Below are 24,703 nucleotides of genomic sequence, written 5' to 3'. Positions count from 1 at the left end.
CACTCAGAACTCTTTTACATTAAAAGCCTATCCGCGAGGCCACATGAGGTGAAATATACAGCGAAATGAACTATTTGACAGGCGAAATATCTGACGGATAAAGCATCACAGCAACCAGCTGATGTGCAATGTAAACAAATAACATGCACAAAATCGTAATTAAATCCATTAAATATCTTCAATATCGAGTACTTCGTCAATTTTCAGTAAACAGTTCATAATTTCTTCCAATTAGGGAATGTTTTGCTTGAGAAGATATTATTTTTAATAGAATTTCGAAAGCGGATGTTGCGTCTCCCCCAACCCTTTAGCTGTACCTGTCAGATATTTCACCTGTCAAATAGTTCATTTCGCTGTATATTTCACCTCATGTAGCCGCGCGGTATATGTTACGCACGCGATTATAAATTTCCTTTCCTTCACCAATTTGCCAATCCCAGTAACCATTGTTTTATCCTTTCAAATCCTTTCACGTCAAAATAAGAATTTTCTGAAAACCCGAACAATCCAGTCCAAGCGAATAATCGGGTAAACGTGCAAGAATAAAATTTAGTGTAAAAGTAGGCCTTGTTTTCAATAAAGAGATATTCAAACGCAGAAGTTAGCACCTTTAATTCCAACATCCGAAATAGGACAGAACCCCTGAATTTCCTAGCAAAACATCCCCTTTCGACTGCATAGGCTTCCCAACCTTTGAATCAGAAGCAACTAGTGGGAAGGACTGATTAGTAGGCAAAGTGTCAAAGACTCTGTCCAAAAGTCTGCAGTTTGTTTTTCCTCTGCTACGACCCTGCGACTCTTACTGAGGGCAAATCTTTCGCGGACCAAGCACTTGGTGAGTCTATGTTCTATTATTTAGTATCTATGATCTTATCTATGTCTATCTATGTCTATGTCTAGTATCTATGTTAATCTTCTTCATTTCCGTAAAAGTTAGTATTCTTATAAAGGTTTATCAGTACCACACACAACAGAATAATCAAGTGCATAATGGTCGTAAGAATATTTAAGACCGCACAGTAAGAGCCTCTCAAATAAACAAAAAAGTAGCTATTGAAGAATCTGCACAATCACACCCTAGAACAGGTTGCCGATCACTGACGTTCTGGTGACGTTATGTGTGGAGTACGTGTGTGCTCCACATTTACATACGCGTAGGGGTCATTTATTTTCCTAGTAAACCCCCCCCCCCCCCCCTGTTTGCCTAGCTCCAAACGAAACGCAGCTAGACCGAGCCCACAACCCGGCAATGCCATTTCGCGACAAAAACGCACTAATGAGGCAATGTGGCTCAGTCCTTTGGCACTTCCCCTACCAAAGCAAAGAGATGTGAGCGTACGAGGTGTTGCTTTTCCATCCTGCCCCAAGTGTGTGTGTGTGTGCGCGAAATAATGTGGTTTTTAGCATTCGGGGTCACGTTCTTAATTACCGTCTTTGGGATTTACAGCACCATCACCGCTTGCACTGCAGAGGGACTCAAGCGATGCCACAAAACGTTCTCCGCTTTAATGTGCATAATGTCGCATAAATACATTATCTCTTTGGAGCATTCCAGCCCCCCCCCCCCCACCCAAACGTTTAATATGGCTATTCACAGTGTGGTATAAAGCAATCAATAGAGTTTAAGAAATTCACCTCAATAAAATTATACGACCTGTAGGTGCCGTAAAGAGCGAACCACATTTTCCCTAATTCGGATCCATTTAACCAAAATAGAACGGTTAATGCAATCGTCTCTGTTTGAGTCGGGTTTCCGTTGCGCTGACCTAATTCACAGCACTCGCTTCGAATACGTGACCGCCTCCCCGTCTGCACACCCACCACCGGCCGCATCGTCACCGGGGGAGGGGTCTTAGTTGAATAATCCTAATCGTGCTTCGGGGCTATTGCCCATTATGAAGACGGCCAAACCACCAGCACACACTATATGTGCTTCTTCGCAGAGCGACAGCTCCGTTCTGCATTCTGCCAGTTCCAGTTTTTGGGGTGTGTTAGTGTGTGTTTAGCAGCCACCAAAAAGACACAGACGTGGGAAGAAACTTGGGAACGAATGTGTCTCGTACGCCGGAAGAACCCATTGGCAAAGATGCCATGTATCAGCATATTAATAACCGTATTACCACGGAACCGGGAGCGTTGGTGGCAAGGACGCACGAGTTAATGGGTTTTGGATCGGAATGAAGTTATGATGCCTGTGCGACCGGTAATACACACCCACACACCCACCCACACACACACCGGTGTTTATTTCTTCGCTTCGGCAAATCGCACCAACTATTGGCGTAAAATGTCCTTCCCCATTGCCATTCTTGGAATATGGTGCACATTTGAATGAAATCGACATTAAGGACTGGAGCTGCTTGCGGTTACGGAGGTTTTTCGGACGGTATGGGAATATGAATGAGTAGTCTCAACACCTAGAGCGAACACTATTCCGACAAGAGAAGACTGGCAATGGTGGGTTTGCTTTGAAGAGTGAATCATTCTGTATGAAGCACACACAATTTAACGAATAAGAACATTAGACATCGATATAATTCAATCAAGCGGATCAATTCCCAAGAGTGGTATGGGTTCAAGATCAATTCCAGAGCCGTTTTGGGAGCGAGATGAGTCGCAGGATTCGAATCGCCACGGGATCAGTTCCAGCAAGAGTATGTATTCAAAATCCAGCAACAATTTGGATTCAGTAATCAGTCCAGGAAAGGTATGGATTTGGTATCAGTTCGAGTACTGGTATGCGTTCAGTACCAGTTCCAGGAATAACATAGGTTTGGTATCTTTTTCAGGACCTGTAGGGGTTTGGTGTCAATTTTAGAATCAGGTTAGGCTCAGGAGCAGTTTCAGAGCCAGTATCAATTCCAGGGAATTAGTTCCTTGGCAGATATGGATGCAGAATCAGTTTCACCTGATGTGCACCAAGCATTGCAGAAGGCGAGGTGTCAGGTATTAATAAAAACACTCATTTACTATGTTTCTCCGATATTATTGCTCATAGCCCTGTAGCCAGCCCAAAAATAACTAGTTGATTAAAAATGGAGGAAAAGACTGATCCACTACCGTTTCCAGTGAAGCATCATTCATCAAATGAGTCGATGGCAGCCTTCAAAATTTCCACCGAAAATCCGTTCCATCAGTTTGATTATCCAACGATCAAGTTTCTCCACGGAATTGAGCGTTGTTTGCACGCAGTATATATTGATCCTTTCGTTTCATTTCACTAATGCAATGAACACACACACACACACTGTGGCAAACAAACGAACAACGCACACTGTTTCCGATAATCTTTTCCGCTCTGCAATACACCGTATTTCCAGCTGCTGTGGCCAAATTTCATCCCTTCGACGAAAATTCACTCACTCACATACACACAGACAGGTAGATCGAGACTGTCGAACACCCAAAAAGGATGAAAACCCGGATGAAAGCCCCCGCAAGCGAAATGATTCAATTTTTTAGTTCTCCATCACGGGGTTGAGTTGGCTCGAGGTTATTTTGCTTCACTTCCCCCCACAAGCATTAGGAAAAGGATCCATAAAAATTCATAGTAATAAAATGAAAACGGATCCATTTTGGAAACGCGTTGCTTTGGTAGCGTGGACAATAGCGACTACTGTCCCATCCTTTAGGGATATGAAACCGACCGGCGACCCATCAGTCGGATCACATAGTGTCTCCCGTATCCCATGGAGATGGCAAACAAGCAAACGTTCCACTGTGAGCCTATGGATTAGTGTGGGAAAATCAGTTTCGCTTGAAAGGTACATCAGTAAGAGGGTGAACAAATACAGCCACACGTACAGCTACACAGTGGTATAAGAAGAAGAAAAAAAACAAACATCCAAAAGCATCACTTTCCATCACACGATCAACATGCCTTCGGAATGTTTCCCAGTATTGGTGGAATAACATTTTCATATAGAAGAATAAGCCTTACCGGTCTAGTTCAGTTTGCTTAGGCTGAACAACCCTTTTCTTTTTATGAAGAACCTCCTTTTGGGTCTTCTGTTTGGACGATAAATTTGGTGTCTAATTTCTTTTAACACTCTCCAAATCCTACCTTTGGGTCGGTTATTACAACCACTTTCAAAATGGAAGCTGACTTGCAACCACGTGGCAAGAAAGGAAGTGTACCACGTGGCGCATGTGGTGGCTGTAATGGGAGGGATTTAAATTGTTAATCAATTTCACATGTGACTCATTGGTTGAACCCAGATGGGGGTTCCTCTTCGAAATGATGCCTCCTTTATTTGATGTAACCTTTTGTAGCTTCCATTATTTTAGATTTTGTTTCCCTTTTCTAGGCGGCATTTGAACTTTCCGTCCTACGTACGCAGCCATTTGGACAGCGGTTTCTGCTTCTTGGATGAGCATCATTTTCGAAATGCATCAGTTATTTTAAATGTTTACAAACCGTAAATTTTCGGATCTTTTTATAAATGCTTTTAACATGCAAATCTCATCGAATAATTGTATTTTCTTATTTTAATATATGGTTACAAAAACTATTTGTCCACTGCAGTTCCATGTGTGGCTCACTTGTTTGGGGAGAAACGTCAAACCTGTTTGTGCTGTTTTGTTTACGCTTGTGTTTTGTGCTCCAGTGCCGGCTCGGAAGACAGAATTGTCCCCAAAAAGTGTACCACATTTTAAACTGCATATCGAAGTCATGACTTCAGGTTAGTTAATTTCGTTTGGGTAAACTTGCACCGTCGATTTAATAGCATACATTGTGTTTTTCATGTTGCTCTTCCTCCAGACTACGCTGATTATCGGGATCCGAACCGGCCCGTCCATCGCAAAGGGATGCTGATGAACTTTCGCACCAAACAGTACACGGAAATTCGGCCGCAGGATGTGGTAAGCCTTAAATATTTATAAAGCGAGGCGTATGTGCTAATATATTGTTTCTTCCAGTATGGCAAATGTCGCTACGTATCGTCGTTCCAGAAATGTAACCGTGTTGGCGAAGGCACATACGGAATCGTTTGTAAGCGCTTTTTCACCATCACTCTTTTCCTCGTTCAACTATCCCCCTTTTGCTTCCTCCATCGCTTTTAGTTCGTGCCCGAGATACAGTTTCAAATGAAATTGTAGCTCTCAAGAAGGTTCGCCTCGATCAGGACATATTCAAGGACGGATTTCCGATCAGTGGGCTGCGCGAGATTCAAATCCTCAAAAACTGTAGCCACGAAAACATAGTCCGGCTGAAGGAGGTCGTTGTGGGCAACAGTCTGGAGAGCATCTTTCTCGTGATGGAATTCTGTGAGCAGGATCTAGCCTCGCTGCTGGACAACATGGAGACACCGTTCTCGGAATCGCAGGTCAAGTGCATCATAATACAGCTGCTGAAAGGTTTAGACTACCTGCACACGCGCTACATCATCCACCGGGATTTGAAGGTGTCGAACCTGCTGCTCACGGACACCGGCTGCCTGAAGATAGCGGACTTTGGGCTGGCACGCTACCTTAACAATGCCAACAAACCGATGACGCCGGGACTGGTGACGCTCTGGTACCGGCCACCGGAGCTGCTGTTTGGGGCCAAAAAACAAACCACCGCCGTGGACATGTGGGCGACGGGATGCATTCTCGGCGAGCTGCTGATCCACAAGCCACTGCTGCCCGGTACGAGTGAAATTTCGCAGATCGAGCTCATCATTAACCTGCTCGGCACACCGACAGCGACCATTTGGCCCGATTTCGACAGTTTACCGTTGGTGCAGAATTTCACCCTCAAAGAGCAACCGTACAACAATCTCAAGAGCAAGTTTCCTTTTCTCTCTGCGAGTGGGTACGATCTGTTGAACAGTTTGTTCATGTACAACCCGGCCTGCAGAGCTACTGCCGAACGGTGTCTTCTCAGCACCTACCTAAGGGAACCGCCACTGCGTGAGTGATTCAACGCTTTACCATGGCTCTGAAAACAATTGGAATCAAACGATTGAATCTTTCTTTCAGCGTGTGACCCAAACCTGATGCCAACATTTCCCCATCATCGAGACATGAAGAAAACAACACCCGCCAAGCAGGACGATCCGCGCAAACCGCGCACCAGTGGACTGGCCAACAACAAGCCCACGTTCGATGTCGGTGGTCAGGCCCCAACTATTTCGGATTTGCTTGGCTCACTAATTAAGAAACGACGCTTCGATTAATGTGAATTAGAATAGATTTCTCTTCATGCAAATGCCTTTTTGCGTGTATTTCACACTACTACACTAACACAGGGATGCAGAGTAAACAATGCACCCACCCCATCGCTCTCTACAGGTACGGTCGATCCATCGGCGTCTTCTTCGCCCGCTTGTCTCGTGCCCTCGGGAACCACCGGTGTTTTGTCGTGAAGGTTAGTTTGCTCAGCTCTTGGCGCACGAACTCCGGATGTTTTGCTTTTAACGCACCCCGGCTAGCGTTGATTATGTCATCCCGCACGAGATTCACACTCGGTTCCGTGCCCACCGCATCGAGCGGTCTGCTGAACTCGTACGGAAAGTCCGGCTTGGGGTGCCAGGCCACAAAACAGTTGCCGCTCTCCGCTACCGCTACCTTCTGCACCAGATCTTGTGGGTTTCCGCGGGCAACTTGAACGTTTTCGTACTGCTTTAGCGTTAGGAAGTGGTTTCCCCGGCGAAAAATGCGTCCCAGAAAGGCCATGTTTCTGTGCCGTTTGTTGACAAATGTGCCCTTTGCAGAATAAACGTCAAACACACGCGTGGCAGGGTTGCCAGACGAACCGTCCACAAATGGTCAGATGGTTTTGACAGTTCTCCTATGTTTACGCAAAGGTAAACAACAAAACTGGTAACGTCACCGAGTTTGGCGCAGGTAGACGAATTTTCGCTGAAATAATCCCAAAAATGACCGACGAATTGTGTGAAAAAATTGAAAATGACGGTAAATAGAGGCGTCTTACAACGCTAATCAACAAAGCTAATATGAATCTCATGTTTTGCAGAGTTTTACAAAAATTTCTTGGCCGATAAGCCAAGCCCGGAACTCCAGCTAACAGTGGCCATTAGCGACCAGATCGCCAAACTCTCCGACGGTATCGAACAGCTGTCCAGCGCGCTGCAGAAGCAGGTACGGGAGCAGTACGGTGCCCTGATATCGCAGGCCAAACATGCCGGTACGCTTAACGCTTCGATCGAATCGATAACGAGCCACATCGAAACGCTCCAGTTCGGTGCGGAACGTTTGCGCCGGCAGATAACCGTACCGTACGATCTGCTCGAAACGCAAACCAAAGTGCTCGGTCGGCTGCACGAGGCATCGCACGTGCTACGCCAGTGTGCCCGCTTCCTGCAGGTGCACAGGGAGCTGGACGGCACGAACGATCTGGCCGAGCAGGCCAGCATCGTGAACGAGCTGGAAGGGCTGATGGAAGATGTGGATCTCACCAAGATTGACTTTCTGCGCGACGAGATCGGCACCGTCAAGAAGGCCAAACAGCGGCTGCTGAAGGTAGCGAATCGTGATCTTTTCGAGGGGATTCTGAAAAACAAACCCGACCAGGTCGGTGTGTGCGTGCGCATCTTTCACAATCTAAAGATACTGCCCAAATGCTTGAACAACGTGCTGGAAACGTTTGGCAGCTATCTGAAGGACGCTATCAAGGAATCGTTTGCCGGCACGGACGTCGCCAAGCTGCGCAAAACGGGTGTCTCGTCGCCGGCAAAGGAACGGGCCGAAGCACGCCAACTGAAGGCGCCGGGCAAAGCGCCAACCCTGACCAACTCGTCTAACTTCCGCACGAAGCTGTGGCAAGCGCTCGAATGGCTGTTCCTGGACGAAATGTACGGACACTGTACGCAGGTACTGTTTCTGCAAAAGTGTCTGCTCGAGCTGCCGCTCGGCGATGACTACACGCTGGCGAAGGAGTTTGATCGCAAGTTTTGGAACAACCTGGAGAAACAGCTTGTGAGCTCGTTCAAAGCGGCCCAATCGCACGTAACACAAGCGCTGCAGCAGGGCCTACCGAAGCTGCTTTCGCTTGCCCGTGGGCTGGAAACAAAAATCGATCAACATTTCACGTTCGGTGAGCAGGTGTTTGGTTCACTCGAGGCGGGCTATCTGGAGAAGTGTGCCAACAACTTTAAGGTGGCCCTGGCAGATATCGATTTCCCCAACCAGGAGGTGATCGATGCGCTGGTGCGCGTTGCATCGACCGAGCTGAACGCGGCCATTGTCGATCCAAGGTTGATCGGGCTTGTAACGGGTGTACTGTGTGTATCGAACAAGGATCTTTGGAATAAGATTGAACGCAATGTGAAGCTCGGCTCGGAGACGCAGCAAGTTTTTGGTAAGTAGGGTCTTGTTTTTTGGGCGTTAAATGCCATTTTTATTCATTTGTTTCCATAAACAATCTTGCAGACAATCCAAACGTGTCACAGTCCCAAAATATTACCCTTGCAAATGTTATCTGCTACCATCATGAAGCAATCAACCGATTGGTGCAGAATTTGGGCACGAAATTTTCCGCTCTCGACGCAGCGAAAAAGCTCACGTCCAGCCTGGTAGAAGGGAAGACAATTATAATGGCCATCTTACAGCCGCTGATCGGTAAACATACGACGCCCTAGCAATCATACGATCATTACGACTTTTACAACCTAATCATCTCGCTTCAGCTTCAATCCACTCCGCGGTGAACGTAATCTTGCTCTCCATGCACCGCGAACCTGGTCTAAATTCAAACAACATTTCCACCGCCGGCCCCTCCCTGTACATGAAGGAGCTGCAGGACTTTATCGTACGCGCCTGGAGCACCCACATTCTACCGTTCAACGATCGGGCAGTGATCGAGCAGGCGGGCCACAATCTGGCCATACGATGCATTGAACTGTTCGTTCAAAACCTTGCCACCATTCGACCGATTTCCTCCACCGGCAGACAGCGGCTCAAGGCCGACTGTCACCACCTGGAGGGTGCACTGAAACCGATCGTGCCCGATCTTTCTTCGCTCGGGAAAAGCTTCCGGCTGCTGCGTGCAATCGCTTCCCTGTTCACCGTGCCGCCGCAGGAGCTGGTGGAGCAGACGAGCGAAGAGGGTGGCGTGGTGCCACCGTACATCGTTCTGTTTATGCTGTTTGGACACGCGGGCAACGATATGGCCAGCCCGCACGTTACTGCTGGCTGGGGCAACGAGAAGCTGCTCCAATGGCTGGAAAGCCATACGTCCGAGCGTGAACGGTTGGAGTTGATTACCGGAGCGCTGCAGAAGTACCGCACGGTAGTGCGGCAGAAGAATATTACCCAGTACGATCCTATCTATCCGATCGTAACGAGCTATTTGGAGAACGTGGTGAAGCAGTTACATTAAGGAAGGAATAATAAACGTTGTATGTATTTTATTTTATTCAATTACATTCAAATTGTACATCGTTTTATGAAGCTGTTCAAGCTAAGGGCTGGCTGGCAAAAGTCTCGCGGAGCGAGATTTCGTTCGTGTTACAGCGAGAGCGTAAATTAGGTACGTCTTTAGAAAGATCCACACTTTAGCCACGAACGCCACTATTGCTAACACTTCAAAAGTGGTAACGTGCGCGAAAAAGCCTGCCAATGAGAGCAGCAAATATTATTTTTAAATTCAAATTACGACTATAAATATCTATTCTTACCAACTTCATTAAAATAATCATCTGATCGTTTTGCAACTGTTCCTTTTGTAGCTAGTGCTGTTACATTAAGTCCGTCGTGTTGGGTGATAGCGTTGCAGCCATCACTCGCAATTATTATTAAAATAAATTCCCAGAACATCCTTGATCCTACTATCACTATCACGAATGGTTGTTCAACGTTCAACGAGCCAAAGGAATCTAACGAGTTCATCTTGCGTGACACGGTGACTTTCCATCATCGTGCCTCCGTGGCACTGCGTAATGCAATGTGAAAATTATTTTGCATCAAAGGGAAAGGTGCTAAGTAGAAGCATTGCTATTAGGAAGTACACGTTACACATATTATTACATTGTAAATAGCAAGTAGTTGCATAAACAGATTTCAAATAAATAGCCACAATTTTATTATGTTTAAATAAATACACTTGAACGTTTCAGTCTTAGTGGTGATCCTTGCTTCGCTGAATCGTTGACGAGTTTAGCCCCAACTTGTGAAGATCGGCGGATGTCTATGAGAAAGTAGGGTGTATAATTCGATACATGTATCCACTTTTAACATTTTTCTCACTTACCCCCAATCGCCGTGGGCCGGCACGGAATATATTTCCGGCAGTTGGGGTTCCGTTCGTTGATACACCAGTGCCTGCATGATCGTGCTAAAGTACGTGATGAACAACAGCCACGCCACCACCTTCGCCTTGATGGCCATCGTCACAGGAAAGGTCCAGAATCGATACCCTAGAGCCGTTAGAGAAAAGTCAAGTTGAGAAACGGTTCACTTTTTTTAAACTATTCCACACAAGTGTCCCTCATTACACATCTCATCGTAGTACTGATCCGATCGTGCGGTAAGCGCAGTTTCACTATCAACCTCACTGCCCTGTACCAGTACGGTGCATAGCCCTAGCAAACTTCCCAGCACCGCAAGTGCTAGTTTCTTCATCACCCTTCCCGCCATCCTGTCCGGCACCAAACAAACCCGATCCGACGGTCAGATTGTCTCATATATAGTGCACACTACCGCAAAAGAAATTGAAAGTGTCACTCGTTAATTAGCACTTTCAATTAGGAAGGTTCCGAGAGGTGGTGCTGGGGTTTGGTTATAAAAGACTACTAGCAGCTGTACCGCATGTTTTGATCGTCATTACGTGTCGAAAATGGGTACCAAAAGGGTGATCGTTATGGGGCTGGTTATCGTCTTGTTGGGTGTGCTGGACGGCGTTCGGAGTTCTCCGGTGTTGGAGGAGTTGAGCGAAAGCTCCAACCAGGATGTTGTAGCAACTGGAAGACAGCGAGGACCTTTTCATTCTGCAAGTAAGTTCAAGTTGTGTTAGTAACGTCAGCTCTTATTTGAATTTCAACCATTATCTGCACTGCTCTCTATCAATCGTTCCAGTTTACCCATTCGGATGGGGCTGGGGCATTGCAGCGTTTGTGATCGCGATCGTGAAGGGTGCCATCTGGCTCGGCATCATCATGCTCTGGGCGTTCTTCAAAGGCTTCCCGGCCAAGCACGGCTGTGCGCCGATCATTCTGCGCGAATCCGCCCCGTACTACCACGATCACCATCACGATCATCATGAGGAAATTATTTGGGACAAGCCTCCATCATTGCACCACCATGGTCGTTCGATCCGTGAAACGGTACGGCCGGGCGAAGAGTCCGATTTGCTGCTGACCGACATGATAACTGATCTGGCGTTCAGCTTCCTGGGCGTTCATACCACGGACTGTCGCAAGCGGTTTGTGTGTGAGGTTGATGTGCGGGCAAAGAGTGACTTCCTGCTGAAGCTTGGTACGCGCATGCTCGGGGTGGATATCTTCCGCAAGTACCGGTCGGCAGATGATATTGCAGCTGGCAGTATGGAGCAGTGTGCCGAGATTTATTCCACGTGCAAGGCACAGGGAAGCTCCATAACGATGAACGTGTTGGAGGGACCGATGCAGGGATCGATCGATGATTACGATGAGGCGATGGCAGGTCAGGATCAGCAGCAGCACCAGCAGGGGAATGGAGTCGAAAGCTAAGAGTGTGCTCAATCCTTATTATATCGTTATTTATTCTAGATTATAAGAAATTATTTATTCCGTAAGAATCTGTGTTTGATGTGATTTTAAGCTAAATAAATCCGGATATTAACAAAAATTTTCACTTTTTCTTGCTTTTTACTTATTGCACCTATTTTCGACCTATCGACATAGTTGGATCAATCTTGCGGTTCCAAGGATTGAATGGGCCAAAGTGTAGTTCGTTTCCCATTTGGTGTACCGAAAAATAGTCTTTTTATCAGTAATTGTATACTTTTGATATTTTGTTTATTTTTGTTACGTTATCCAATAACAAATCCAATACTTGTACATGCATCTTTCCATCAGATCTTGTCGCTCCATTTGATTTATAATCGCTTTTTGTGTGATATTTAAATTCAAAAAAGGGTACTAAAACGTTTTGTTATATTTTAAAATTTATTTCACTTCTCCAAACAGTCGAGCAGCCCTTTCAATCTTATCAGTCCAATAGAGCACCTCGTCGTTGCTGTATTCGTTGTTCGTTGTGACACCATCGCCCCTGTTAGTACTGAAACCTCTAAAATGGCTGTAAAAATAATGATCATTACATCTTTCCCAGAAAAAGTATGCACGTAAACCCGAATACTTACTACACAGGAGCATCATGGCCGAGGTACGTTGGTGTACTGTTCCACCAGGACAGATGGCGAAAGACGAACAGTAGCATCAGCCCGGCGAATATGGCTCCCAGCTTCAGAAAGCCCCACACGTACGCCGCACTGACCCAATGCAGTGGCCATACTGGAACGAACGAAAGACACACGCATTGTAATTGTACCTCTTCTACGATTCTAATCTTACTTACATATTTCAAACTTTGGATAGTGTGGATGCCTTCGACGCACACGCTGTGCCGTGCAGAGATCCGTTAGGGCTAGCAACATTAAACACACTGCTACAATTCGCCACATCCTTAACGACTTCTGGACCACTACAGCTGCTGTTGATGACATGATGATGCTGAAAGGGCGGTAAAGTCGGTACTCTTGACATCGGAAGCAGCAAAAATCGCATCAACTTCAACAACTCACGAATGCACTCACGAGTAGGGATGGTTGGTTGGTGATAAACGATCGTGATCAATTTACGCCAACGCTCGAACAGGCGAAGGAAAGTGTGTGAGAGACGTGTTGATTTGCTTCCGGCTGTTGACCGGAAGTTGGTTTTCACTTTCGCTTGATTCGATTGATTCACGATCACGAATTGTTTGTCAACTTAATGGAGCGGCAAAATGGTATGTTTTGATTATGGTAGCAACAAGATCGGAGGAAATTTAAGCCACAGGATGATGTCAGATCAGAAGTGAGAGAATTTGAAAATTATGTAGAAAAATGCTAGGAAAAAGAAGCTATAAATCAATAAACTAATCAATTTTATCAAAAATCTGCGAATCATCCATGTTTTTCTCATAGTAAATAAAGCACGGAAAAGAGACGATATCGTTGATTTTTGAATGATATAAATTTCGGTTAAAATTGCGCGAAGTCACGGATGAGTACGTGAACAAGTTAAAAAATACACATGCACGGATGCACATGGTTAGGCGTTAACATGGTGAGTGGTTTAAACTTATTGCTTTTTTGAATTCATTACTCGGTTAATTTTACTGACGCGCCTGCGTTTCAGTGAATTTATGGTTTAAAATTGTATGACCCTGGAAAACATGCATGTAGGATTTTCCTACGCTTCTCGGAATTGGTCTAGCTTAACGATGGACACACGTGCATGCAGTAATCCTAAGTTAATCGTTATAGGTTCGACATGACTTGAAATGCTTAATTGCTAACACATGCAAGTAAAAAAACCAGAACTAGGCCCTACTTGAAGGGTTAAGCATTACATTATTTTCGTCTCCTTGATGGGTATGTTTGTTCTCGGGGTAAGTTTGAACTAACATATTTTATTCTATTTTATGGATTAAAGACAAAGTCAAGTCCATATATTTCGCCATAATCAGTCTAAATTGAAGCAAAAAAGGGATACAAATCTGGTTAAATTTCAGCACAATCATATTTTATTTATGTAGATTAATTACTTTTAATAAATTATTACAGTTTAATTGGTATTAATATTACCTAAATTATAATTAAACTAAGCTCACTATCGTAGTGTTGATCGCACAGCATCTATTCGATCGTTCCAGTAAAGACGCACATCTCTTCTGCTTCTTGGGTGGAAAAGGTTTGGCTCCATTGTGTCCAACGACCGATGATGGCTTTGCAACGAAAAGTAAAACATTAAACCAATAAAATTAAATTAAAAAATCTTAACAACATTTTATCACAACTCACTAATATTCAGGTGCACTTTCAAAAACAATAGGCTGCCGGTTGGTGTTCCATTTTTTGGCAAACAGTAACAGTAGCAGAGCGCCTAATATAAAGCCCAGCTTGACGATGTACCAGATGTAAAGCGCAACCGTCCAGCCAGTAGGAGCGTCTAGAATAAAATCGTTTGAAAATAAAATAAAATAAAATAAAAGCAAAATATGTTTCTAAATGTAATTATTCTGTTTTTGTTCCTTACAGATTCCGTAGCTGTACTTGAGTGGCTTTATCCGATGATGATGGTCATGATGTCTCCTTGCCGAGACACATCCTACGATGAGCATCAGACTGATCGTTAACAAAACCCAACGGCCCGACATGACTTGCTACCGGTAAAAGAGCTTATCACTGACTGATTCGGCACAGCACGCGCGCGAAGGATCCTTCCAAACTCTCCCTCTATCCAGTGATCGATGCACTTGAACTTTCGTTCGAGGTTGGGATAGAAGGGGAAGCGATTAGATGATGTATGCTAATTGAGGATGAGTTAAACGTAAACTAACAACAATGTTGTGGAGGGGAGATTTTGCTTGATTTTGTTGGAACTCCTCGTGCAGGACGTAATTTGTTACTTTAGTTAAAAAAAGAAACACAGATATCAGCTTTTTAGAACAATAAATAGTAGGATTTATTTCAATGTACAAATAAATATTATTTAAATATAAATAAATATCTAATAATAGCCACAATATAAGACATCACGAATCTATTCAAATAAATGATCCAACGATGGATATCGATCATTTCCAGCTCCAGAATGCCGCGCACTCCACTGCTGTTCTGCCTCCCTTTGCCGGACAAGCCCAAGATGGATGAGGAGGTAGGTTTTGAAGAAAATCACAATATAGTACGTAAACGCTGCAATAGCGGCCGCATGCGATCCAAACACAAGCTCGGGAAATCCTGTAACAATCGAAAGAGCACATGAAACATTTAATGTATCGCATTCTATGTTTCTATATATTCTTTCACTTACCATACTCATTAAAATCTTCATGATGTCCACGACCGGAAACTGCAACGCTTGTATCTGTGCTGTTGGATTCATCAAACTTCCCATCATCAAGTGCGCCGATCGTGGTTGCTAGCCAACCAAGCAGTACAGCAATCGCATACATCGTGTACGACGACATCGAGCAGCTTCCGCATCCACAGACGATCGTTCACTGAGAGCGGATCATTGTGGGGGACCGTTACCGTTAGCAACGATCGCTCCTTTACTCCCTCCATACACGATCAATTAGAGCTTCGATTTTGGGTGTCTCTTTCAAATCCTACGACAGAAGCCTATCGAACGTTTAGCTCGACAGTAGTGACAGTAGTGCCTTGATCTTCAAAGATGTGCAATAAGAGAGTAGTAGCCTTGATCTTCATACTTGAAGCAACCATTACATTAGTAGCAGCCACTGCAGACACTTCATTGGAGTCAAGAAGACACTCCAGTCGTAAGTGAAATGAGCCGAATAAAGACACTGACGAGTAGAATTAAAACCATGAGCATCTTCTATCTTCCAGCCTACCCATACGCCTGGCGCTGGTGGATCGCACACAGTGTGCTGTGGATCATAAAGGGTGGCTTTTGGTTGACGGTGTTCATAATCGTGGTGTTGTTTAAAGCATTCCCAGCAAAGCAGAGCTGCTGCTCTGGACCAATCATTCTGGATGAACCAACATTCGATCATCATCTTCATCACGATCTTTCACCGACTGGCTGGGGACGACAAGCAGATCGAGGGCTTTCAGCTGCAGATTTGCAGCTCTATTGGAAAGATAGGCTAGAAGCTAGTGTAAACCATTTGCTTCAGATTTAGATTGTGTTATTTTCTTATACAATAAACATTAAGACTACAAGCTCCAATGCACACAAATTCAGTTTCATACACAATAGAGAAAAGCATGTCTGTTTTGTTCTCTTAAGATCACGCAAGCGCAGTCTCTACACGCATCGTAGGTCACATATTGCCCGCACGGTAGCTCCGTTCGAGTCATTTTAAATCTACCCTCAGTAGGAAGCTATCCCATCCAACAATGTACATCAAACTCTGTCTCTGTGCAGTGTTTATGATGTTGCTAGTAGCTTTAACGAGCAGTGTCAATCATACGGATAACACCATTGGATCCAATACTACATCCCAGCTACAAATATCGATACACAAACGGCCAGTCAAACATCGCCACAAGATATCTGGTAAGTTTTGTACAAATCTAATTCAATAAATAGTTGTTTAAAGATATATTTTTTTACAGTTTCAGTAATTAAAACCATTCAGTACCTGCTTGTGTTTGTGTACATTACGCAAATATGGCTGTTTTTCAAAGTGGTACTGCTCGCAGCTATCTTAAGCCCTTCACTAACGAAGCAGTACTTTGCGACCACTCCATACACATGAGACAAGCGCTTTGAAGATTCAATACGCAATTTATTTTAAACTCTTACAAACAGTGAAATAAATATCTTAACCACAATTTTCCCGTGAACCTCTTTCTTACCGTGGCCATCGCCAATCATCTCCATCCGTATCAGTTAGTGCATTTGGTTGCTGAAACCATCCCGCTGTTCCATCCTTTCTATGCGATAGCTCACACTGGTAAAGCTTGCGACATTGTGCCGAGCTACGAACGGTCGCTTTTGGACGATAGGCACGAAACACTTCATATCCTGGGGCGGCCAATGCTCTCCACAGCTCCGGCACCCGTTTGCCTTCGAGATAGAGCTCACACACGATGCGCCTTCGGCATGTGTCGTCTTCAATGTCGAGCTGGTTGAAAATTAACTCCGCCATGCCCGAATCCTCTTCAGAAATAGCTCTCCGCTTACGACGACCCCATCCAAAGCCTGGCGGTTGATGGTAGGTCGGTTCACCGGACCCGGTCCACTTGGACCAGTAGTACCCATCGCCAAACACGTGCATCGCTACCAGTACGATCCAGATCTTTAGCTTGATCGCGACGACCGTCGATAGATCCGTGAACCAAGGCCACCCTACAAGAAGTAAAAGAGATAACAGATTGCTAGTACTCCCCTTCAAATAGTGAACTAATCTACTTACAGTATCGGAAGATGTCTTCATAATGATCGTACCTGGCCTCAACCAGTGCACCCGCAGTGGAGTTAGATCCTTCCGTTCCCTCTCCAACGACGGCAACCACCGCTGACAGAGCAAGCAGAGCGACAGCTGACAGGTAACGCTCCATCTCAGGATGGACGATCGTTTGAAAATGACCCAATCAGATGCTTCACCTCGATGCGATCGCCCAGTTGGCCGGAAAGGAAAACCAAAATAAAGTATCTGACACAATCTTCTTCCCTCTCCAGCACCGCCAAACTCCAAAGGTTATGGTGCTAAATGTCGCATGTATGGCAAGGAAGAAAGTACGCGACTTCCATATTGCGCGCTGGTCTGGCACTGTCTGGCGCTGTGGTTTAAAACGTTAAAGCATAATTAACACCATCCTTTATCTGGGGGAGGGCGAGCGATGGGAGGCATGTAGGCATGTTAGTAATCGGGATATTTGCTACCCGGAAAGTGGTGCACATTCACTTTCATTTCAGCACCACTTTTTGTTGACACTTTCTTATCGATCGCCGGTTTTCTAATGCGCAGCGTGGTGCTGGATCTTCTTCGTGCGTACGGCCTTCTTTACGTAACTTACGCAACTTAGAAACGGTGATATCGGTTACCGGAACCGGAGAATGGAACAAGAGCAGTCGGTTGCGCAATTGGATTGCGTAAAGTTGTTCTTAACAATGATTTGTTTTTCTCCTATCGTTGGGGTTCCACGGGGAATCTTTTTTGTTACCTTTGCATGATCAATCATTGATGTTTTACTTCTACGACACATCTTCTTTATTACTGCTTTTAGACAGACTTTTTTAAAGGTATTTTTGTACTTGTTTTCTTGTTTTCTTTTTTATTATTTATTTATCTTTTTCACATACTAGTTCTTTTTAACGTATTTGTTTTTTGTTCAATTAATGCTAGTAACGTTTTTTAGTGATTTAGTCCTTTGATTTGTTGTTGTTTATGTTTTAGTTTGAATATACGACTTGTAATTATTATGTGTTATTTGTTTGGTTTATGTACTATTAATTTGTTGGAATAGGTTTGCTATTTTGTTTATAAATTCATTTCTTTTTTATCTTTTATTGTTGTATCATTTTGTTTAAGTGATTTATTTAATTTATTATATTGCATACTCTTACAGTTATATCCTGTTTTTATGATTGTTCTATTTCAATAACAATCTTTTTTTTTCTCTTCCCGGGAAAACCGAATCCCGTTGTTTGTTAGTTTATGAGTTCTCGGCTTGCAGTAAATAACGCTTTTTAGCATGATTATAAGTCCTATCAACTCTCTAGCCACATCAACCGTCTCCTAATTATTTACTCCTGTTTTGTGTATCAAAAGTAAGTCATACTAACTTTTGACGCTAACGGCATTTACTAGACGAATCGCTCAAGAGCAACCAAACAATAGCTTCTTTCAATATTAATTTATCCCTTCGATGCACTTCACCATACTCGGAGTATTTTGGTGGAATTCTCATCCTCAATGATCCACATCACCATCCCAAAAATGGTAAAACAACAAGTTTTACGCGCTGCCAAAAACAGCTCCACGTGTTCAACGTGTCTGGTCCATCTTTTGAGCCCTCACCTGTTCGAATATGGATCGTGGTTCCGATGGGGGATCGTGTTCCGCTCATTTCCACTCAGCGGAAGAAAGTGAGATGCCCTCCCCCCACATACACACACACATACACAACACCCGACCGGAACCGGAGTGGCGCGGCAGTTGAGAATTAGCTTCAATTATTATTGAGGTTCGTCGTTCAGCGTCGATGTGCGATAGCAGCCGTATAAAATGCTGCCCACCCATGCTTTTGGGTCGCATTCGCGCTACATCCGTGTGCCACAGTGAACGGGGACAAATTGTACAGTGATATCGGTGGGGTGAAGTGTGTGTGTTTGTTTTGTGTTTGTGGAATAAAAGGATCAGTCAAACGTGACTTTGTCGTTTCGTGTGCTATTATTGTTGGGTGGAATATTGCGTTATTGAAGTAGTGAACCGGTGATCATGGCTTTACTCAAGCAGCTGCTGCTAATGGCAGCCATGCTGGTGCTGGTGGCAGGGCAAGATCTTGCCGAATCAAGCACGCGATCAGTTGATGAGGGTCGGCGAAGAAAGCGGTTCTATAAGTTCTTGTTCAAATCTCGTAAGTTTACTAATTTTAGCCTTTAATGTGTGTGAAGAGGTTCCAAAGTGCTTACCCATCATTCCTTTCTTCCTTCCTTGCGCACCAGTTGGTCCGATCCTTTCCACCCTCTCGACCGTGGTGCTCGTGAAGGCAAAAATCGTCCTGGTCGGTCTTTTTTTAGCTGGAATTTACTTCTTTGGGCACAAAATATTTCCGGGTGGCTTTTTCGGTTCATCGTTCATTAGCGAGACACCGCCACCGTTCCTCGAGTCGAGCCCGTACACCAGCTACCATTCGGGGCACGAGATCATCTCCAGCTACCCGGGACCAGAGTCGACGTTTACCAGCTTTGACCACTCGTCGAGCAGCTATGGCACACCAGCTTCCTCGTACGGGCCACCTTCGAACGCTTATCTGCCACCGTCGTCCGACACTTCGTCCTACTCATCCTACTCGAAGTACAGTGGAACGAGGCGCAAGCGTGCAGCTGAGGCGGGTAGACAGCAAACGGCCGGAAGTGATGCGAATGAGGATGAGCTGGAAGAAAATGAGTAAGTTTGTTAGCGTGAAGCAACGAAAAATACTGTTTGTTATACCGAATAAGCTCTCTTCCTTCTCTTGTACAGGATGTACTGGACGGACACACTAACCGATATGACCTTCCGCTTTCTGGGCGTGAATCGACGCGTCTGTCGGAAGCGGTTCGTGTGCGAGTTTGATTTCCAAGCACGGCGGAACCCGCTACTCCTCTTCGTCACACGTGCCATTGGGTAGGTTGAACAGGGCGCGCGCACGCAAATTAAACGAGTCTTTTAATTAATTACTCGCATTGCTTACCATTACCAGCCGTGATGTGTTCCACAACTATCGTGACGCTGGTGATGAGAAGGCGGTCAGCTACAGTGACTGTGGCCGCATCTACGAGGACTGCAAGGTGCCGAAGAGGAAAAAGTTCGCCCGTCGACCGGTTCGCCCTGTAGGCCCTCAGCAGCAGCAGCATTGGTCGTCGTCTGATCCGGTTGATGATATGCAGGAGAATGAAATTGATTCGACCGCTTCGACGGACGAAACTACCACAGTGAGCCCTGGCAGAAGCAAATTGATTCTGCTCCCGAAGCGTCCGAATCGCTTCCGAAGAAACTAACTCGGGGGTTCGTCGCTTGGCCGTTTCGTGAAGCGTGATTTAGCTGTAACTAAGAGGATAATCTATTTATTTATTTATTTATTGCAATTTAAAGAAAGGCAAAATAAAAGGAAAATAAAATAAATTAAAAACCATTTTTTTTTCATTACTACCACACACCACACCATGTCGTCCCTTTATTTTTCTTCGAAATGATTCATGTCTGACTACAACACACCCCTCTTTCCGTGCTACACGATGATTGCCTCTCTACCGATGACGCAGGCCTTTTCTAGGACACTTTTTTGGTTTTCTTCTTCTTCATCCCATCGATGGTCGACGCAAGGACGTCGATGTCGCGAGTATCGATGTGTCCGCCATCGTTCTTCTGCTCCTTGCCGGTAGGGCGCCGGTTGCTCATCGCACCACCGGCCAGTGTGCCCACCTTCGCCCAGGCCATGCCGAGCAGCTCGAACGCCAGCTCCTGCTTGAAGAACACGAACCCGATCAGCGCGATCAGCACGATCGCGGACAGGGAGCTCTGGTTCAGATCGCCCTCGGCCGTGCGCAGCTCCGGCTCGAACGGCAGCTCCGCGTAGAAGTTGCTCGCATTCGCCACGAACGACACCGCTGACAGGCTGTAGCGGTAGCTCTTCTCCGACAGCGTGCTCGTCAGCTCGATGTGGTAGCTCTTGCCGTCGAACGGTATGCGCGGGAAGAACACCATTATGCCTGGGTTAATCTTGGACTTCGGGTTGAGCGGTGGCTCGATGCGCTGCGTGTGCACGGGCGAATCACTTCCCTTCCGGTACAGGGCAATCTTGAGCGTCTTGTAGTGTTCGTTCTGCGACGCAACCACGCGCACCGTCACATCGACGAACGCGAGCGGGCTGATCGCGATCAGATTGACGTCACGCGTGTCCGCCTTCCCGACCGTCACGAGTCGTTCGCGCGGAATGGATCGATCGACGGCCGCCGTCGGTCCGGTGCCAGTGCGCACGCGCACCCGATACTGGCAGCCGGGCGTTAGACCGCGGATACGATACTGACCGTTAAACTCGCTCGTCGCTTCCTCGAGCACGCTACCGCACGACTCATCCGACACCGCCTCGACCGCCACGTTCGGGAACGGTTCACCGTTGAGCGAGGTGAGCGAACCGTAGATGGAAAACTGTGTCCGCTGGCCGACCAGCTCCTCCTGCACGGTCGCACCCTCCTGCACCGTGATCAGCCGCGAGTTGGGCCGGAACTCGTACTCCTTCATCATCGCGCGCAGATAGTACTCGCTGGGCGACAGCGAGTGGAACTTGATCGTACCGTCCTCACCGGTGACCATGTTTTTGCGATAGCTTTCTGCCCCGGACAGGGAGAGCAGCACGCCCGCCAACCGGTTGCCCGCGTCATCCTTTACCGTGACGATGATTTCGCACAGCTTGTGACCGCTGAACGAGCTGGTGGTGCGATCGAAGGCGGAAAACACGTACGATTCCTTCTCGGCGGACAGTTCCACTGCGAGGGATGGATCGATTGGACCGAACCGGAACTCGCCACGCTCGTCGGTGAGCGCTACCTGCGATGCGAGATCGGCATTCTTCGGGAAGAGCAGCGTAATGGTCGCATCCTTCACCGGGGGATCAGTGCGTCCGTTGATCAGCAGTCCTTTGGTCGCTCTCAGCTTCGTTGAAACGTCCGCACAGTCGCTTCCACCCGTCACTATCAGCTGCGTTGGGTTGAACAGCATGATTTCGCTCTGCGGGACAAGCGTGACGCGCTCACCGTGCTCGAGGAAAAACTCCTTCCGATACACATACCCTCCATCAGCCCGTCCATCGGTCAGTTCGAGCTCGACAAGCTCCCCGGTCGAATCGCCATCACGTACCACCCGGACACGGTACTGTTCCTTCGCCTCCGCTACCAACTTCACCACATTCCGGTGGCTCTTGGCATTGACCGAGATGGAAACGGTGCTGGCGGTGCTGAATTCGGTCGCCGTCGCCTCCTCAAACCGATGGCATCCACTCAAGCGCATCTCGTACGTACCGGCACGCTTCACGCAGAACATGTTCATACCGGCGGTCAGTACGATTTCTTCCTCCTTGCTCGGGGCAGCCCCCATTTCCTCCCGTGCGGCGGTGTCCTTATACCGGTAAGCCATGGTTGCACCGTGGCTCGAAAGGATCGACACGATGTAGCCCGTCTGCACGAAGGCCGGCACCGACTCTTTGGCCGTCTTGATGTTAATCTTCACCGTGTTCGATTGCCAGCAGAGCTTCGAGCTGGGGACGCTCACTTCGTAGCTGCCCGGGAGCACATTCTGGAAGCTGTAGCTCCCCGCATCCGATACCGCCGCATTTACCGCCTGTCCGACCGCATTTCCGCTACCATCGAGTGCTTGCAGCGTCACCGCAAGCTCACCGCACGATTCCCGCCTTCCCAAGCAGCGCACCTCACCCGTAACGGTGGCACGCAGCTGCGAAAACACGATCCCCTCCACCGGCGAATAGTTGACTTCGATCGTTTGCGTGACGGGGAAAAACTGAATGCCGCTCGCGTGCTCCGCATCGCTCGTCAGCACCTGCACCGTGTACGCGCCATTCTCGAGGTACGTGCACCACTCCCCGCTACCTTCCCGGCTCGTTACCTCCACCATCATGGTGGACGCTTTCTTTGTGATTGCGACGCGATGCGCCTTCTTCGACACGACCTGCCCGCACACCTTAAACCCGGACACGAGCACATCCGGCAGCGACGGGTTGGCGAGCGACACCTTCACGATGTGGTCCTTAAACTGCAGATCGTCCGCCTGCACCTGGATCGTGTACGTGCCGGGCTGGATGTTTTCCAGCGTGTACGCACCGTCCTGCCCGGTGGTGGCAATTTCGCGCCCATTTAGCTTGACCCGCGCATTCGCTACGCTGGCACCGTTGGGGGAGCGCAGCACGCGACCCGACACGCTGAACCCGGTCACTTCGAAGTTTTCCTTCACCCGCACACCATCGTTGCCGACCACCAGCTCGACGGCTTCGGGGCGAATGTGGAACTTGATCTTGCTGTCGCTAAAGTGCGGCCGGACGAGATACTTGCCGCGGGGCACGCCCGCAAACAGATACTGGCCGGTGTTTTTGTTCGGTGTGGCAAAGCAGAGCGGGTTCGTCTCGTACGCTTTGTTGGCGGCGTTCGGTACGGATGGCACGGTTTCGGAAGAGCATTTGGCAGAGGATTTTTGCTGTACGGAAAATGGGAAAAGGGTAAAGCGTCAGTAATAGGTTGGGACGTGTTGCGCAAATTATTGCTTACGCCTTGGCTGCTGTACAGCAGGAATCCGACGGCAGCGAACGGTTGACCATCGCTGAACACGCTACCCTCCACATCGAAGCCCGCCACAACGAGCGATCCGGCCGGGATCTCGGTGTTGCCCGAGGCCACCGTTACCTTGTACTCCGGGCGCTCAAAGTGCCACCGCTGGTGCTGGACCTTCACCACATATCGGCCCGGTTTGATCGGTGTGAACGAAAACACACCGTTTCCGTTCGTGATCGTTTGACCGATACGGCTCCCGTCCTCTGCCACCAGCTCGACCCGCACGTTGCGCGCCCCAGCCTCCGCTGCACCCTGGAACTCGACGCGCCCGGTAATGCCGAACCCCTTGAACAGGAAGTTCACATCCTTGCCCTGGCTGCACACGTCCGTCTGGCCGTCGAACTTGATTTCCACCTGTTCCGGTTCGAAGCTCCAACCGGGTGGTGGTATCACCTTCAGCACATAGCTGCCCTTATCATACACCGGGATGAAGTAGTACCCGTTCGACGGTGAACATTCCGTTTTGATCTTTAAGCTACCCTGTGGGGTGAATCTAGCAAGGGAAGTACCAGAATGAAAATTTAATTTGCGGACGTTGGCACTGTTGGGGAGAGTTAGTTAATTCAATTAACTGAAAGGGAAGACTTACAGGCCGACCTCCACCTTGCTGAGATCCAGTTCGGAGTTAACATTTTTCACAAAACCCCCACAGCCGAACACTTCGTTGGCCGTGCCGGGCTGCACCACCACCGCCAGCAGGAGCCCCAGCGCCAAACCCAGCACCGCAGAACGCACCATTTTCTGCGGCCGTTTTGTGTGATGAAAATGGGGTTGAAATTGGACGAGATCCCTCCTCCCGGTGCGAAACGATGTGATTTCGTGCTTTTTCTCACGGCGATTGCTGCACGGGGCCAATGTGACAGAACAGGTGTGATGTGGTTGTCAGTTGTGTTGACAGCTGCTTATCGCGGCAGTGCTGCCAGTTTGTGTGGCAACCAAGCGTGAAGAAGATGTGCATACATTAATTAAGTATTATATTAATTTGTTATTATATTGTCTGC

General features: G+C 47.1%; 12 protein-coding genes across 13 annotated transcripts; 5 read left to right on the top strand and 7 right to left on the bottom strand.

Annotated features, from left to right (window-relative positions):
- Positions 1-634: 634 nt before the first annotated feature.
- Positions 635-6,186, top strand: LOC120894305 (cyclin-dependent kinase 10). Of its 2 annotated transcripts, XM_040296810.1 has the most exons (7): positions 635-835; positions 4,308-4,418; positions 4,526-4,682; positions 4,763-4,863; positions 4,921-4,993; positions 5,065-5,895; positions 5,965-6,186. In XM_040296810.1, exons 3-7 carry the CDS (start codon positions 4,673-4,675, stop codon positions 6,159-6,161), a joined length of 1,212 nt encoding a protein of 403 aa, XP_040152744.1. In that variant the 5' UTR covers positions 635-835; positions 4,308-4,418; positions 4,526-4,672; the 3' UTR covers positions 6,162-6,186. The 2 variants fall into 2 exon arrangements, with proteins under 2 accessions (XP_040152744.1, XP_040152745.1); XM_040296811.1 differs by lacking the exon at positions 4,308-4,418.
- LOC120894307 (39S ribosomal protein L42, mitochondrial) lies at positions 6,158-6,700 on the bottom strand. Its single transcript, XM_040296813.1, has one exon. The coding sequence runs from the start codon at positions 6,658-6,660 to the stop codon at positions 6,271-6,273; it is 390 nt and encodes a 129-aa protein (XP_040152747.1). The 5' UTR covers positions 6,661-6,700; the 3' UTR covers positions 6,158-6,270.
- Positions 6,701-6,766: 66 nt separating this feature from the next.
- On the top strand, positions 6,767-9,640 carry LOC120894303 (conserved oligomeric Golgi complex subunit 5). Its single transcript, XM_040296808.1, has 4 exons — positions 6,767-6,900; positions 6,962-8,305; positions 8,377-8,565; positions 8,634-9,640. Exons 1-4 carry the CDS (start codon positions 6,864-6,866, stop codon positions 9,323-9,325), a joined length of 2,262 nt encoding a protein of 753 aa, XP_040152742.1. The 5' UTR covers positions 6,767-6,863; the 3' UTR covers positions 9,326-9,640.
- A 374-nt stretch (positions 9,641-10,014) lies between these two features.
- LOC120894308 lies at positions 10,015-10,585 on the bottom strand. Its single transcript, XM_040296814.1, has 3 exons — positions 10,440-10,585; positions 10,196-10,361; positions 10,015-10,132 (listed from the first exon to the last, which is right to left on the bottom strand). The coding sequence occupies exons 1-3, from the start codon at positions 10,579-10,581 to the stop codon at positions 10,102-10,104; spliced, it is 339 nt and encodes a 112-aa protein (XP_040152748.1). The 5' UTR covers positions 10,582-10,585; the 3' UTR covers positions 10,015-10,101.
- LOC120894306 lies at positions 10,140-11,726 on the top strand. The gene is made up of 2 exons (XM_040296812.1): positions 10,140-10,937; positions 11,020-11,726. The coding sequence occupies exons 1-2, from the start codon at positions 10,781-10,783 to the stop codon at positions 11,649-11,651; spliced, it is 789 nt and encodes a 262-aa protein (XP_040152746.1). The 5' UTR covers positions 10,140-10,780; the 3' UTR covers positions 11,652-11,726.
- Positions 11,727-12,089: 363 nt separating this feature from the next.
- Positions 12,090-12,643, bottom strand: LOC120894965. Its single transcript, XM_040297890.1, has 3 exons — positions 12,499-12,643; positions 12,284-12,434; positions 12,090-12,219 (listed from the first exon to the last, which is right to left on the bottom strand). The coding sequence occupies exons 1-3, from the start codon at positions 12,602-12,604 to the stop codon at positions 12,090-12,092; spliced, it is 387 nt and encodes a 128-aa protein (XP_040153824.1). The 5' UTR covers positions 12,605-12,643.
- A 1,150-nt stretch (positions 12,644-13,793) lies between these two features.
- On the bottom strand, positions 13,794-14,355 carry LOC120894957. The gene is made up of 3 exons (XM_040297877.1): positions 14,220-14,355; positions 13,985-14,132; positions 13,794-13,908 (listed from the first exon to the last, which is right to left on the bottom strand). Exons 1-3 carry the CDS (start codon positions 14,338-14,340, stop codon positions 13,794-13,796), a joined length of 384 nt encoding a protein of 127 aa, XP_040153811.1. The 5' UTR covers positions 14,341-14,355.
- A 353-nt stretch (positions 14,356-14,708) lies between these two features.
- On the bottom strand, positions 14,709-15,579 carry LOC120896655. Its single transcript, XM_040300933.1, has 2 exons — positions 14,997-15,579; positions 14,709-14,923 (listed from the first exon to the last, which is right to left on the bottom strand). Exons 1-2 carry the CDS (start codon positions 15,151-15,153, stop codon positions 14,727-14,729), a joined length of 354 nt encoding a protein of 117 aa, XP_040156867.1. The 5' UTR covers positions 15,154-15,579; the 3' UTR covers positions 14,709-14,726.
- Positions 15,304-15,867, top strand: LOC120896654. The gene is made up of 2 exons (XM_040300932.1): positions 15,304-15,465; positions 15,536-15,867. The coding sequence occupies exons 1-2, from the start codon at positions 15,360-15,362 to the stop codon at positions 15,829-15,831; spliced, it is 402 nt and encodes a 133-aa protein (XP_040156866.1). The 5' UTR covers positions 15,304-15,359; the 3' UTR covers positions 15,832-15,867.
- Positions 15,868-16,276: 409 nt separating this feature from the next.
- On the bottom strand, positions 16,277-17,767 carry LOC120908179. Its single transcript, XM_040319140.1, has 2 exons — positions 17,071-17,767; positions 16,277-17,003 (listed from the first exon to the last, which is right to left on the bottom strand). The coding sequence occupies exons 1-2, from the start codon at positions 17,213-17,215 to the stop codon at positions 16,507-16,509; spliced, it is 642 nt and encodes a 213-aa protein (XP_040175074.1). The 5' UTR covers positions 17,216-17,767; the 3' UTR covers positions 16,277-16,506.
- A 1,114-nt stretch (positions 17,768-18,881) lies between these two features.
- LOC120908163 lies at positions 18,882-20,458 on the top strand. The gene is made up of 4 exons (XM_040319139.1): positions 18,882-19,237; positions 19,326-19,770; positions 19,846-19,989; positions 20,066-20,458. Exons 1-4 carry the CDS (start codon positions 19,099-19,101, stop codon positions 20,361-20,363), a joined length of 1,026 nt encoding a protein of 341 aa, XP_040175073.1. The 5' UTR covers positions 18,882-19,098; the 3' UTR covers positions 20,364-20,458.
- Positions 20,459-20,497: 39 nt separating this feature from the next.
- On the bottom strand, positions 20,498-24,571 carry LOC120908131 (nodal modulator 1). Its single transcript, XM_040319137.1, has 3 exons — positions 24,292-24,571; positions 23,640-24,195; positions 20,498-23,568 (listed from the first exon to the last, which is right to left on the bottom strand). Exons 1-3 carry the CDS (start codon positions 24,438-24,440, stop codon positions 20,635-20,637), a joined length of 3,639 nt encoding a protein of 1,212 aa, XP_040175071.1. The 5' UTR covers positions 24,441-24,571; the 3' UTR covers positions 20,498-20,634.
- Positions 24,572-24,703: the final 132 nt, after the last annotated feature.

Source organism: Anopheles arabiensis, chromosome 2, assembly GCF_016920715.1.
Source record: "Anopheles arabiensis isolate DONGOLA chromosome 2, AaraD3, whole genome shotgun sequence".
Classification (NCBI taxonomy): domain Eukaryota; kingdom Metazoa; phylum Arthropoda; class Insecta; order Diptera; family Culicidae; genus Anopheles; species Anopheles arabiensis.
The sequence above is the reverse complement of the archived record's forward strand: the minus strand, read 5'-3'. Positions and strand labels throughout refer to the sequence as shown.

Excerpts from the sequence above, each read along its gene's own strand:
- LOC120894305 (XM_040296811.1), top strand. Across the intron at positions 4,994-5,064 it reads AGGCACATACGGAATCGTTT|TTCGTGCCCGAGATACAGTT; the intron begins GTAAGCGCTTTT and ends CATCGCTTTTAG. Across the intron at positions 5,896-5,964 it reads CCTAAGGGAACCGCCACTGC|CGTGTGACCCAAACCTGATG; the intron begins GTGAGTGATTCA and ends TCTTTCTTTCAG.
- LOC120894307 (XM_040296813.1), bottom strand. The coding sequence starts at position 6,660 with ATGGCCTTTCTGGGACGCATTTTTCGCCGGGGAAACCACTTCCTAACG.
- LOC120894303 (XM_040296808.1), top strand. The coding sequence starts at position 6,864 with ATGACCGACGAATTGTGTGAAAAAATTGAAAATGACG. Across the intron at positions 6,901-6,961 it reads TGAAAAAATTGAAAATGACG|AGTTTTACAAAAATTTCTTG; the intron begins GTAAATAGAGGC and ends CATGTTTTGCAG. Across the intron at positions 8,306-8,376 it reads GGAGACGCAGCAAGTTTTTG|ACAATCCAAACGTGTCACAG; the intron begins GTAAGTAGGGTC and ends ACAATCTTGCAG.
- LOC120894308 (XM_040296814.1), bottom strand. The coding sequence starts at position 10,581 with ATGGCGGGAAGGGTGATGAAGAAACTAGCACTTGCGGTGCTGGGAAGT. Across the intron at positions 10,362-10,439 it reads TCAGTACTACGATGAGATGT|GGTATCGATTCTGGACCTTT; the intron begins GTAATGAGGGAC and ends TAACGGCTCTAG. Across the intron at positions 10,133-10,195 it reads CCGGCCCACGGCGATTGGGG|ACATCCGCCGATCTTCACAA; the intron begins GTAAGTGAGAAA and ends ACTTTCTCATAG.
- LOC120894306 (XM_040296812.1), top strand. The coding sequence starts at position 10,781 with ATGGGTACCAAAAGGGTGATCGTTATGGGGCTGGTTATCGTCTTGTTG. Across the intron at positions 10,938-11,019 it reads AGGACCTTTTCATTCTGCAA|TTTACCCATTCGGATGGGGC; the intron begins GTAAGTTCAAGT and ends CAATCGTTCCAG.
- LOC120894965 (XM_040297890.1), bottom strand. The coding sequence starts at position 12,604 with ATGTGGCGAATTGTAGCAGTGTGTTTAATGTTGCTAGCCCTAACGGAT. Across the intron at positions 12,435-12,498 it reads CTATCCAAAGTTTGAAATAT|TATGGCCACTGCATTGGGTC; the intron begins GTAAGTAAGATT and ends CGTTCGTTCCAG. Across the intron at positions 12,220-12,283 it reads GGCCATGATGCTCCTGTGTA|CCATTTTAGAGGTTTCAGTA; the intron begins GTAAGTATTCGG and ends TTATTTTTACAG.
- LOC120894957 (XM_040297877.1), bottom strand. The coding sequence starts at position 14,340 with ATGTCGGGCCGTTGGGTTTTGTTAACGATCAGTCTGATGCTCATCGTA. Across the intron at positions 14,133-14,219 it reads CAAGTACAGCTACGGAATCT|ACGCTCCTACTGGCTGGACG; the intron begins GTAAGGAACAAA and ends ATTTTATTCTAG. Across the intron at positions 13,909-13,984 it reads GAAAGTGCACCTGAATATTA|CCATCATCGGTCGTTGGACA; the intron begins GTGAGTTGTGAT and ends TTCGTTGCAAAG.
- LOC120896655 (XM_040300933.1), bottom strand. The coding sequence starts at position 15,153 with ATGTCGTCGTACACGATGTATGCGATTGCTGTACTGCTTGGTTGGCTA. Across the intron at positions 14,924-14,996 it reads TGAAGATTTTAATGAGTATG|GATTTCCCGAGCTTGTGTTT; the intron begins GTAAGTGAAAGA and ends CGATTGTTACAG.
- LOC120896654 (XM_040300932.1), top strand. The coding sequence starts at position 15,360 with ATGTGCAATAAGAGAGTAGTAGCCTTGATCTTCATACTTGAAGCAACC. Across the intron at positions 15,466-15,535 it reads GTCAAGAAGACACTCCAGTC|CCTACCCATACGCCTGGCGC; the intron begins GTAAGTGAAATG and ends TCTATCTTCCAG.
- LOC120908179 (XM_040319140.1), bottom strand. The coding sequence starts at position 17,215 with ATGGAGCGTTACCTGTCAGCTGTCGCTCTGCTTGCTCTGTCAGCGGTG. Across the intron at positions 17,004-17,070 it reads TGAAGACATCTTCCGATACT|GGTGGCCTTGGTTCACGGAT; the intron begins GTAAGTAGATTA and ends TACTTCTTGTAG.
- LOC120908163 (XM_040319139.1), top strand. The coding sequence starts at position 19,099 with ATGGCTTTACTCAAGCAGCTGCTGCTAATGGCAGCCATGCTGGTGCTG. Across the intron at positions 19,238-19,325 it reads TAAGTTCTTGTTCAAATCTC|TTGGTCCGATCCTTTCCACC; the intron begins GTAAGTTTACTA and ends CTTGCGCACCAG. Across the intron at positions 19,771-19,845 it reads GATGAGCTGGAAGAAAATGA|GATGTACTGGACGGACACAC; the intron begins GTAAGTTTGTTA and ends TCTCTTGTACAG.
- LOC120908131 (XM_040319137.1), bottom strand. The coding sequence starts at position 24,440 with ATGGTGCGTTCTGCGGTGCTGGGTTTGGCGCTGGGGCTCCTGCTGGCG. Across the intron at positions 24,196-24,291 it reads AGCAAGGTGGAGGTCGGCCT|ATTCACCCCACAGGGTAGCT; the intron begins GTAAGTCTTCCC and ends TTCCCTTGCTAG. Across the intron at positions 23,569-23,639 it reads TGCTGTACAGCAGCCAAGGC|CAAAAATCCTCTGCCAAATG; the intron begins GTAAGCAATAAT and ends TTTTCCGTACAG.